The sequence below is a fragment of the Scylla paramamosain genome, chromosome 13 (assembly GCF_035594125.1).
Source record: "Scylla paramamosain isolate STU-SP2022 chromosome 13, ASM3559412v1, whole genome shotgun sequence".
Lineage (NCBI taxonomy): Eukaryota > Metazoa > Arthropoda > Malacostraca > Decapoda > Portunidae > Scylla > Scylla paramamosain.
In genome coordinates, this window is record NC_087163.1 from 21,834,335 (window position 1) to 21,847,084 (window position 12,750).

The window sequence follows — 12,750 nt, forward strand, 5'->3', positions numbered from 1 at the left end:
GCTGTGCAGGTCATTCAGCAGTGTTTGCTCGGCCTGCACCACTCACACACCAGACTCATTCACACGTGACTCATACACAACTCATACACGTGATCTCCCGGCCTGCACCACCCACACATCTGACTGCCCATTCTACACCACCCACACACCTGATTCTCCAGCCTACACCACCCACACAGCTGATCCTCCAGCCTATACCAGCCACACAGCTCATCCTCCAGCCTACACCACCCACACTCTTGATTTCCCAGCATACAACACCCACACACCTGAATTCTCATCCTACACCACCCACACTCCTGATCTCCCAGCCTACAGCACCCACACTCCTGAATTCTCATCCTACACCACCCACACTCCTGATTTCCCAGTCTACAACACCCACACACCTGAATTCTCATCCTACACCACCCACACTCCTGATCTTCCAGCCTACAGCACCCACACTCCTGAATTCTCATCCTACACCACCCACACACCTGATCTAGCTTGCACCACCCACACACCTGATCTCCTGACCTGCAGTACACACATCCCTGACCGGCAGTCTTCCTGTACTCCTTCACGTGATAGACAAGCCTGCAGTACTCATCCATTTGACTGCCAGACATGCAGCACCTATACATGCCATACACCCTGCAGTGCCCATACGGTTATTACATCCACACCTGACTGGGAATCCTACACTGATCTTCCACCTGACTGCAAAACCTCCAACTCTTGCCGCTCGCCATCTGCAACATCTGAATTCCAATCCACGTCTTTCAAAACCCTCTTTAAGTCGACCCACATCTTTAGTCACTGCGATGTTACGCCCTCCTCGCCCCTCGCAGTCAAGCCATACACGCCTCTATTGACCCTGAACGCGGAGGACCTGAGAAGCCTTGGGATCAGCGTGTGGTGGAGTGCCCTTGGGTTCTGTGATCGCTGGAGGCAGTGACTGTTGTCCCGTCAGTGACTGTGAAATGGAAATGTTTTGTTTGCTTTTTTTGGTTGGTTTGTTCAGTCTTAGAATTTTTTTTATTTCTATTTATTTTTTGTTGTTTTTTGGGCGGATGGGGAATATTTAGGTGTACTTTTTTATAGCTTGGTCTTATTTAAGTGGTAATATACTGTACGTTTTGTTGTATTATTGTGTATTGTATTAGCTATTGTTATTTAGGCTGTGTATGGATTGTTATAGTTACTGTTATTGTCATATTAACATGGCATTGCTGTGTTAATGAAATATAAATGTATCATCCCATTTTCTCCCACTGTACGTTAATCAGACCCATGTTACCTCATTTATAAACGGATTACCATTGTTATTGTTATCACGTCAGCCTCCTGTCACCACTGCCATGTAAACTGAACATAAATCCATCACCCTCTGTTTTCTCTCCAAATACATACACTATACGCCTAACAGTAAATAAAACTCCCCAGAATAACATGCTTTTCACACTCCCTCGCTGCTACATCCACAAACACGGCCGTAAAAATGTCTCCTTTCTCTTTTACTCTTTCGAAGCTCACTCCTACTCGCCCCTACTCGTGAATATATACATACTTCCCAATCGAGGTCCGGTCATAAAGGGACTCGTTTATGGTGTGTGCGCGCCTAGAGGGAAGGCAAGACAGTCCGTGTATGAATCGCCCTGTGTTCGGTAAAAGCCTCTCTTGGAATCGACGTGGTGTTTTTTTTTTTTTCTTTTTTAAGGCTAGTGTGTGTGTGTGTGTGTGTGTGTGTGTGTGTGTGAGACCTTCTTTTGTTCTGGGTGAGGAACGAGACTAGACCTTTGATTCCATTTGTATTCAAGAACCTCGCCTCTCTCTCTCTCTCTCTCTCTCTCTCTCTCTCTCTCTCTCTCTCTCTCTCTCTCTCTCTCTCTCTCTCTCTCTCTCTCTCTCTCTCTCTCTCTCTCTCTCTCTCTCTCTCTCTCTCTCTCTCTCTCTCTCTCTCTCTCTCTCTCTCTCTCTCTCTCTCTCTCTCATAAGACATCTCTGGGCGGTATCCAGGAAACTTGGAGGCTTTTCAGACTTTTTTCATGTGGAGGGGATGATTAAAGTGAGAAGGAGGAGAGGAAGGGCGGTGAAAGAAGAGAAGAGAGGAGAGATCGAGGTGTGGTACTTAAACGTGGCTGGGCGAGACCGTAGACTTTTGGCCGGCGGGGTTCTTTTGCACCATCTCGTTTTCTATTCATTCTCGAGTTCCCCGCACGACTTCACTTTATTCTACAACCTCACGTAATTTTATACAGCACTTTTTTCTTTTTTTATACATTGAAGTAGCATGTGTGTAGGTCGATAGCGCGTTCATAAGAGTGTTTTATCATTGAAATATTGTAATGGTCTTGTTAATGTTCCATACTATATTCGCGTATGTATATATGTACGGTATTTTGTGTTATTACCTGTTAGGAGAGAGTGAACAGGTGTTTTTATAACCTTACATTCCCAGGTGTAAAAGGTTATTGAACACATCACCGTGAATGAATGAACACTTCAGTTAGAATATACATGAATGCTTTGAAATTATTCTTTTTCATTTTATTTGGTTTCCGCTGCAATGCTCGTCGCTTGCTGAGGCGGGTGGTGGGGTGAGGTGACTGACGCTGTGTTTGTGTGTGTGTGTTGCAGCTGTTCAAGCCTGAGGGCAGCAGTCTGGGCTTCAGCGTGGTGGGCCTCAGGTCGGAGAAGCGAGGCGAGCTGGGCATCTACGTCCAGGGCATCCAGCCGACAGGAATCGCTGCTAAGTAAGTACCCAGTGCCATTTTTTCCTGCGGCCGTAAGTAAATTCATCGTCAGAACTCGAGTGATTTGCTGCACTCACTCCCACATTGTTTGGCTGATTTTTCGTGTTTTTTCTAAGTTTTAACCTCCCTAATCTGGTGACAGTCATCTAACGAAACGGGACAGCTGATTCTTCGTAAGCCTTAAGATTTAAATTTGAGAGAGATGTCCAAATATAGCTGAAGTGAATGTGTGGTGATTGTTGATCGATTTCTGACTATGAGTATACTTTGTTTCTCTTATCTATTTCTTACACCTGTTGATTCATCCGGGTGGCTCCTTGTGGTCTGAAGGTCGCGAGGTTGATCCTGCAGAGGTGGCGGTCTCTCGTAACCCTAGCAGGCACCATATGACCTCACTGATGCACCTGTTAATATATACCTGTCAAAGATCTCATTTTCCTGTAGTGGTTAAAGAGTTACATCAATCATTCTATCTATCAATCGATCTCTCACGTACAGCCGTTTTAGTCATATAACCTACATCAATTTCAGCTGGCAGATAAATATTCCTTTTTTCCCTTTTTTCCTCGTCCCAGCTGGCACGCTCACTCACTGGTGTTGCTCTCTATTAAGCTTGTTTCCATTAGGCCTGCAAATCTCTCTATCCATCGGCCGGACCATCCGTAACACCGTCCATTCCTGCAAATTATGATTGTAGTTTTATCCTTCATTCGGGATCGACTCTGCATTGAAGTAAGAGCTCGCTGTTGTAATGACTCCAGTTTGCATTTGTTTTCCCGAGTGGCGCATCGAGGCCATAGAGGTGTGGTGTGTTCTGCGCGGCTCAGGTGTGTTGCCGACTAATTGCCCAGGTGGGGTAAACAACAGGTGTAATACAGGTGAACAAAACACAGGTACACATAGCATGTATTCACTAATTTGCGTCATTGGTTACCGATCAGCCTCAGAGGAACGTGAATATTTTGAAAAAGCTCGCCATGTTTTTTCGAAATCATGGTCCCTTTTAATGCAAATTTGATAATTGACCTAATCAGAGTACGGGCTGGAATTTAGAAGAATACCTCCATTATTTGTTCTGTATTAGTGAAGGGGAAGTCAGTTTTAGCTTCGAGTGTCCTCCATGTTAGGTTTATTTTGGGTAAAAGCACTTTTTATATCGCGGAGTTGCTTCCCTTTGGTGGCTAAAGGTGCGCCTGCTTCTTCCGTTTCCCTCCCGCTGCGGCAATGAAAGGAGAGCGGGAGAGTGAGAGTGTGAGAGGGAGGGAGGGTGGGAGAAGCTGGGGGCCGGGAGCTGTACACGTGGTCGGATGGAGCAACAAGTGGGTAAGGAGTTTGCAGATGTCGTCAGGGAGAGATTAATTTTTGGAGAACTCATTGATCCCCATCTTTATTCTCCCTCTTCTTTATTTCCGGTTTAAAGAGTCAACGTTCCTTTCTATCTTGTGACTTTAAGTGTCGTTGGTTCATGTCCTTTTTGTTGGTTAGTTAGTCCAGCTAGGCGTTGACTGAGCCTCTGCAGGACAATCGATATTTACAGTAACTCCCGCTAGATGGCAGCACGTGTCGGAGGCAAGCTTGGGTAGTTCTTGTCAAGCCCAACAGATGGCGGTAAGTGTAGCATATTATATTTCATGCTCTCGTGTTCTCCTTCAGACGTTTAGATGTTTTAAATGTTTCTCTTCGCGTTTCACTGTTATTGTTACTACTCGACCTATTTTTAACAAGATGTAAGTTGTGTATTTCCATTTACAGGGGGTATTATGGATCCGTCTTTGAAGTGTTTCGGGGCGTGAAAGAAAACGTAACTGACCGTAAAAAGTGGGACGTGGATTTCCAGGGAGAACTCGTGTGTTTGGGAGATTACTGGGTGAATGTGATTGGGTTCCCTTGTTTTTCACGTGGACGGAATAATGATGGAAGAATGCATTGGGGAGGAATGTTTTGCTTTAGAGTTGCATGTTTAGTTTATCTCTCTCTCTCTCTCTCTCTCTCTCTCTCTCTCTCTCTCTCTCTCTCTCTCTCTCTCTCTCTCTCTCTCTCTCTCTCTCTCTCTCTCTCTCTCTCTCCCCGTTATGCTTTTTTTCCCTCTTAATTATCCTCTTTTCTTTCTTAAGTTTTCGCTGCATCCTACTTCAGCTCAGGCTCCTCTCTCTATTTTTCTTTTTCCTCCCTCCCTCCTCCTCCTCCTCCTCCTCCTCCTCCTCCTCCTCCTCCTCCTCCTCCTCCTCCTCCTTAACTCTCCTCACCTGCTTTCTTTCCCCGGTAATTAATTTTTCCTTGCCTCCAGTTCACGAGCTGTTTAGAGTTTAGTATTTTCCTTCTCTTCTTTTCTTTCTTCATTAATACCTTTTTTTTTTTTTTTGTCACCGAGTCTAATAATCTTATTTTCTTTTCTCATTCTGCCGTGACTTTATCTCTGTTTTGTTTTGTTGCTTAATTATTTTTGTTTCATTGTTTAATTTTACTTCGGTTCATTTTCCTTTTTTCCTTGTTTCCTATATATGGTTTACATTTCCTGTTTTTTATGCTTTTTTGCTTTGTCTTATCAGCTGCTTTATTATTCTTATCTTCCCTTCAATCCTTGTATGTATCTTATCTTCAAAGTGTCTTGTTATCTTTACTGCTTTTGCTATTACCACTACAGCAGCAGCAGTAGCAGCAACAACAACAACAACAACAACAACAACAACAACAACAACAACAACAACAACAACAACAACAACAACAACAACAACAACAACAACTACTACTACTACTACTACTACTACTACTACTACTACTACCAATACTACTACTACTACTACTACTACTACTACTACTACTACTACTACTTCTACTACTACTACTTCTACTAAACATACCACCGCCGCAACCACCACCACCACCACCACTACAACAACAACAGCAACATCTACTACCACCACCACCACCACCACCACCACCACCACCACCACCATTGCTACTACTACTGCTACTACTTTCTTTTTACCCTTTGATGACTTCTTTTGGTTAATTAGGAAGAGGGGCAGAAGTTCTCCCTTCAGAAGTATAGAATGCAAAGAAGGGAATCGATTATGGAAGCAGGAAAAGTTGACTTAAGTTTTGGTCACTGGAGAAAGAAAATGAAAAATGAGGTAAAGCCTTAGGAGGAGGAGGAGGAGGAGGAGGAGGAGGAGGAGGGTAAAAAGAAGGGAAGAAGTCGAAGAAATGAAGAAAGAAAGAATATTAAGTAGACGGAATTGAAAGTAAATACAAAAGAATGAAAACTATATTTTTTTTATCTTATTTTGTTTCATTATTGTTTTGTTTCATTATCATACACAAAGTACATTTTCCTCTCTCTCTCTCTCTCTCTCTCTCTCTCTCTCTCTCTCTCTCTCTCTCTCTCTCTCTCTCTCTCTCTCTCTCTCTCTCTCAATCTTCTCCCTCTTCTCACTTCTTTCTTTAGTTAAGTCCCACTCCACTCCCTAAATCTTCCCTTTTCAGTGTTCCTCCCTTTGTCTTCCTTGCATAATCCTCCTCTGCTGCCTTTATTACTCTTACCGTTCTGATATCCTTTATTTCTTTCCGTTCAGTCCTTATTCAGTTTCCTGTTTCTCACTGCTCTCTTAGTCTGTCCTTTTCACTTTCCTTCCTCTCTCTCCTCACTTAGTCCTTCCTTCACTCGTCCGCTCACACTTCCCTCCTCCTCCCAAACACTGCATTACTTCCTCCACCCACCAACACTTCCTACACCCGATACTCTTTCCACGCCCTTTTTTTTTTCCACTCTTCCCTTACTCTTTCCTTTCACTCGTCCACCTATCCTTCCTTTCTCCATTCAAACATGATTATTTTTCTGTACTCTCCTGCCTATCATTAATAGTGTAGACTGGTTACCCAAACAGCCTGGTAAGGACCTCAGGGTATGTTGCTGTTTGGACTTCCTTTGTATTCCTTTTTATTCCTTTGTATTACTCACTCCTTCTCCTCCTAAACACTTCCTACACCATTTTCACTCAGTCTTCTCTCTTCGTTCTTTCTCTTACTCCATCTACACTTTCTCCTCCCAACACCTCTCAACACTTCCCTGCTACACATTACTCCACGCCCTGACATACCCACACCGCCCCCACCTTACCTGTACTAGTGTAAGGGCTCAGGTTAATTAATCCCGAAAGCCACAGGTACCGCGGCCGGCCAGTTAAGGTACCCGAGGGCGTGTTGAGGGTCTTACAGGGTCAGGAAGTGGCCTGGGTTGGGTGAATCTGTTTAGTTACGTACCAGTTTGTGTTCTCAGTGTTTGGTTTTGTGTTTTGTGGGAATTGAGGGTTTTAGTTGTGTTTGGGTTTGTTATAAAGGTTTTTGTATTTTTGTTTTAATTGTGTGTTTGGTTTGTTATTGTTTTTATTTATTTAGTTGTTTATTTTTTATATTTTTATAATTTTTATTTTTATTTATTTATTTATTTATTTTTTTTTTGAGAGGGAAATTATGTGTAGTTTGGGACCAGAAAGAGGGTTATATTGTCTTGGTGTGGAAAGTGCTGGCTTTGTTCATGCAGCTTTCATTAGGTATATGCCTCGTGGTTTCTGTAAATAATTGATTTTTTTCTAGTTTTTATTTTCCTTTTTTTTTTTTTTCATTGTTATGAAGGATGTGATGTTAAAATTGTTGGACATTTTGCTTTTGTTTTTGTCAATTAGAATACTGGTTCTTAAGTAAATTAGAAATAATATTTTTTTATTAATTTTTAGCTCGCTTTTGTATAATACAATGTATCAAGTAAGCATGGAAATGAGATGCCTCACAGCACATGATTTTGCATTAATTATATAAAAGTTTTCCAGCTTCTCAATGTAAATAAAACAGATAGCCTCATAATTTATGCGTTTTTCCCCGTATCATGAAGAGTATTAAAATCGTACGCATGAAAAAAGTTAAACAGAATCCAGCGAATTATTTTACTTTCATAAATTACTAAAATCTGCCTTGTCCGTTTGTGTGTCTCAGCCTCGAACACCCACGAGGCACAACTACCTTGCAACACGCACACATGAAGATACTAAAATCAGAACACAAACTGATACTACTATAATTCATGTCACTTAAATCCATCCTGTCCGTCTGTCTGTCTGTCAAAACTCTGAACACCAACGAGGCACATTTAACAACAATTACGCCTAAAGATATTAACCACAACACAACACTTCATTTGACTTTAATGCATATTCCTAAACTCTGCCGTGTCTGTCCGTCCGTCTGTCTGTCTGAACTTCGAACACCAACGAGGCACTGATCCCTTACAACACAAGATGAGATCAGAAGTCTCTCATTTGACGCTAATGCTACACCTGCACGGGATGATGATAATGAAGAGTTTAATCCCTAATTTTAATCAAGCTTTCCTCACCGCCTTGTTTTGCATGTAATCGCTCGGGCCGGCAGGCATATTCTTACTTGCAAATTCCCTGCTTATTATTTTAACCAACGGCCCACAAACTGCACGCAACACCCGCCAGGCATTACTCCGCCCATTTATCTGCTCGTAATGAAGGGTAATTGGGGCGAGGGAGCGGACGCGGAGGGAAAAACAACGCCTGGGAATGAAGGCGGGGAGGTGCAGAGGAATGGATGAGTGGCAGGTGACAGGAACGTGTGGAGGAAGCAGCGGGGATGTGGTTGCTTTGGTGAGGGATTGCACTTTTTTGGTGGTGCTGGTGGTGAAGCTGGTGGTGAAGCTGGTGGTGGTGGTGGGGGTGGTGGTTTTAGCTATATTTAATTTCAAGGGGATTGCGTTTTCTCTCTCTCTCTCTCTCTCTCTCTCTCTCTCTCTCTCTCTCTCTCTCTCTCTCTCTCTCTCTCTCTCTCTCTCTCTCTCTCTCTCTCTCTCTCCTTAAATGTTTGTGCTTTTTAAAAATAGATCGCTTCGCCTTTTAAAGAACACAAATACTACTTCTTGAATTCCAAAGTACATGTCAGGCTTCAAACACTTATTTTCTATGCAATTATATATTTTTCCTGTAAAACTTCGAGTAGGGAATCTAAGTAAACTCTGGAACTCCCTGTCTGCTTCTGTATTTCCACCTTCCTATGACTTGAATTCCTTCAAGAGGGAGGTTTCAAGACACTTATTCATCAATTTTTGACCACTGCTTTGACCCTTTTATGGGACTGGCATTTCAGTGGGCATTTTTTTTTTTATTAGATTTTTGTTGCCCTTGGCCAGTGTCCTTCCTACATAAAAAAAAAAAAGTTCACTAAGTTCAGAGGTAAGAGATAAAGTAATCGCTTTTAGACGCACACTACTTCCTCAGGCGGTCAGAGAGAGAGAGAGAGAGAGAGAGAGAGAGAGAGAGAGAGAGAGAGAGAGAGAGAGAGAGCGAGCCTGCCTGCCTACCTAACCAACCCTGCTTCACATCCTCGTATCAGAATAAACTTGGTTACCAGGAAGCTCTTGCCGTGCATATATAAATTGTCTGGAAGCCTGAAGGGAGAAGGAAAAGGAGGAGGAGGAGGAGGATCAAGAGGAGGAGGAGGAGAGGGGGTGGAGGGGGAGTAGTGGTGACGGTAGAAGTGGAGGTGGGTCACTGGTTGTTTTGGATGGTGTGGATCGATGCTGCCACTGGGTCAGTAAGGTGTACGGAACCAGCGGAGAATCAATACTGGTGACTAGGTTAGTGGTGCAGCGGGCGAGAGAGGGAGAGCCAGGTGACGGAGGGGGAGGGCAGGCAGGAAGGAGACATGGGTACTATGGGGGGAACTATGAGAAAGGAAGGTGAAAGAGTGGAGGAAAGAATTTTAGTTGGAAATAGGGGAGGCTAAAGAAAAGGGAGATTAGTAGAGGAAGAGGTTAAGGATAAGGAAGGGTATGGGATTCTATGGTACGGTAAAGGAATGGGGCGCTACAGGAAAGGAACGAGTAAAGTAAATAAAGGGTTGATATAAGGAAGAGAAGGGTGTAGAAAGGAAGGGTAGGGTAAGATAAGGGGTGTTTAATGGTAATGGGGGGTAAGGAAGGGTTTATTCAAGTTGTTATGGGAGGGGAGGAAGGAATGTGTGTTACGGGTGAAGGGAGGAGGGTAAGTGGTGGTGTTACGGGAGGTGTTCATTAAGTTTATGGACCTTTAAGTGTTAGTTTATCTTGTTTTGACTCTCTCTCTCTCTCTCTCTCTCTCTCTCTCTCTCTCTCTCTCTCTCTCTCTCTCTCTCTCTCTCTCTCTCTCTCTCTCTCTCTCTCTCTCTCTCTCTCTCTCTCTGCATCATCCTCATCACCACCTGCTCTTAAAATATTTCTCCTCCTCCTCCTCCTCCTCCTCCTCTTCCTCCTCCTCCTCCTCCTCCTCCTCCTCCTCCTCCTCCTCCTCCTCCTCCTCCTCCTCCTCCTCCTCCACCTGTGTCCTTGAGAAAAACACTCCGGCGAAAGAATTTACCGAAGGAACTGAAGGTCCTTGTCTCTCGCAGAAGGAGAAGGATGGAAAAAAATAGAAGGATAAAACTGGTGCCGGCGCAGGACCTCCTTTAGGGCGGCTGATGGAGGAAGTTTAGGGCGGCGAGATGTGGTGGAAGTTTAGGTGAGAGTGACGGCTGGTGCTCCCTTCCTTCCTTCCTTCCTTCCTTCCTTCCTTTTTTTCGTTTTTTTCATATATTTTTTTTCGTTCTACCTCGTTTCTTCTTTTTCTCCTTTTTTTCCTTTTCTTACTGTCTTACTTTCCTTCTTCCTTCCTTCCTTCCTTCCTTCCTTCCTTCCTTCCTTCCTTCCTTCCTTCCTTCCTTCCTTCCTTCCTTCCTTCCTTCCTTCCTTTTTTTTTCGTTTTTTTTCATATTTTCGTTTTACCTCGTTTCTTCTTTTTCTCCTTTTTGCCATTTCTTACTCTTACTTTCCTCCTTCCTTACTTCTTTTCGTCTCCTTTCTCCTTTCTTTTCTATTTCTTTTCTTTGATTTATTTTTATTTTCCTTCTTTTTTACGTTTTCTTGTTTCCTTTTTTGTTTTCCTCTTTTTTAATTTTTTTTCTTTTTGTTTTTTTCTTTTTTCATCTATTTCTGTTTTCTTATTTCTTTCTTTCTCTTTTCTTCCTTATTTCCATCCTTTCTTCCTTCCTTTCTTCCTTCCTTTTCCTTTCTTCTACTTATTCATTCTTAACATCTTTTCTCTCCCACTCATTAAATTTATTCATTCATTATTTTTCTTTCTGCAAGTTCTTCTTATACTCAACGCTTCCTTCTTCTGTTCCTTATTTCTTCCCTTCAGTCTCTCTCTCTCTCTCTCTCTCTCTCTCTGGTTCAGGCGTGTGTGTGCAACAACGAACCATTTTCTTTGATTCCCTAATTTTCTCTTGCCTCATTTAAAGGGGGACTCGTGTATTTGTTGTATGTTGAGTGACGCTTCTATTAAAGGGTTTTCATGTGTTGGTTTATATTTGTATGTATATTTTGTGTGTGTGTATTTGCTGCTTTTTTTTTTTTTTATGCATGGTGTGTTTTATTTTGCATTTTTTTGTGTGTATATTTTTCATTTGTATTTGTTTTATTCGTATTGTTATTTTACTGTATAGTTTTTTTTTTGTATGTTTTGTTTTCTCTTATCTTTTATCATAGACGTATCATTTTCGCATCTATTCATCCTTTGTTTTTACGTAACTGTCCTTTTTTGTTCCTTTCTTTATCATTCTCTCTCTCTCTCTCTCTCTCTCTCTCTCTCTCTCTCTCTCTCTCTCTCTCTCTCTCTCTCTCTCTCTCTCTCTCTCTCTCTCTCTCTCTCTCTCTCTCTCTCTCTCTCTCTCCTTTGTTTCCTACCTAACCTAACAAGTTCGGTTTCCCTTTCTTATCAGTTTCCTTTTCTCCCTCTTCTCCTCCTCCCTCCCTCCCTCCCTACCTCCCTCCTTCTTTCAGCTTATCTCACACATTGTAAACAAGATCACTAACAGAACCTTAAACTTCACCCAGTGGCTCTCCTTCGTATTGCCTCGTAAAAGTCGCTCGTAAAAATCGTGGCATTTATTCACACTTTTTTTTTTTTCTCCGCACAACATTAGCATCCATCCTCCCGAAAAATCTGATGACTACCGAAAAAATCCAGATACTTCTCCCGAAATAATCTGAAGGAATCTGGAAATGTACATGGGAGACTGAAAAAAAAAATAAAAGTGTTTGGAATTTTATGAAGAAAACGAGGCGGGATAGGGATGTCGTAATGGGTGGTTATAATTGGGTTAGTCTGTCTGTCTGCCTGTCCGCCTGTCTGTCTGTCTGTCTGTCTGTCTGTCTGTCTGTCTGTCTGTCTGTCTGTCTGTCTGTCTGTCTGTCTGTCTGTCTGTGTTAATTCCCGTAAGGTCTAAAGTCGCGTGTTCCATTAGTGAAGTGTGACCTCTAAGACTGATTGGGTTCTTATAATTAACTTTTTAGGCTTGTTTCTTTCAGGTTTCCTCCTCCTCCTCCTCCTCCTCCTCCTTGTCCAAATCTTTACCTTTTATTTTTCTCGTCTTGTTCTTGTTCTCTTTCTTCTTCTTCTTCTTCTTCTTCATCTTCATCTTCTTCTTCTCCTCCTCGTTATCAGTGTTATCTCTTTCCTCCTCGTCTATTATCATCCTTCTCCCTTTCGCGTACCTTCCCTCCCTTTGTGAGTCTGGTTCACATCCCTTCGTCCTCCTTCCTTCCTGCATTAATTTACTCTCTCTCTCTCTCTCTCTCTCTCTCTCTCTCTCTCTCTCTCTCTCTCTCTCTCTCTCTCTCTCTCTCTCTCTCTCTCTCTCTCTCTCTCTCTCTCTCTCTCTTCACTTTATTACTCATGCTTCGTGTCTTCATTTCTTCCTGTCTTTGGAATGTAGTGCACATGTATATCCATTTGCTAATTAATGATGTTTCCTGTTCACCCTTCCCTCGTCACTGCTTCGCTTTCACAAGGTTAGTCGAGAGTAGTGGTATTGGGGCTCTTTACTCCCCTTGTGTGTGTGTGTGTGTGTGTGTGTGTGTGTGTGTGTGTGTGTGTGTGTGTGTGTTGGCTTGTACGTATATTGGATTCTGTTGTGTGTG

General features: G+C 42.7%; 1 protein-coding gene across 1 annotated transcript in view; it reads left to right on the top strand.

The window, feature by feature from the left end:
* The window catches only part of LOC135106223 (uncharacterized), a 110,049-nt gene that overhangs the window by 11,447 nt on the left and 85,852 nt on the right, over positions 1–12,750 (top strand). The window contains exon 4 of the mRNA XM_064014995.1: positions 2,623–2,738. Coding sequence (XP_063871065.1) covers positions 2,623–2,738 — 116 coding nt within the window. The remainder of the gene's footprint in view (positions 1–2,622; positions 2,739–12,750) is intronic.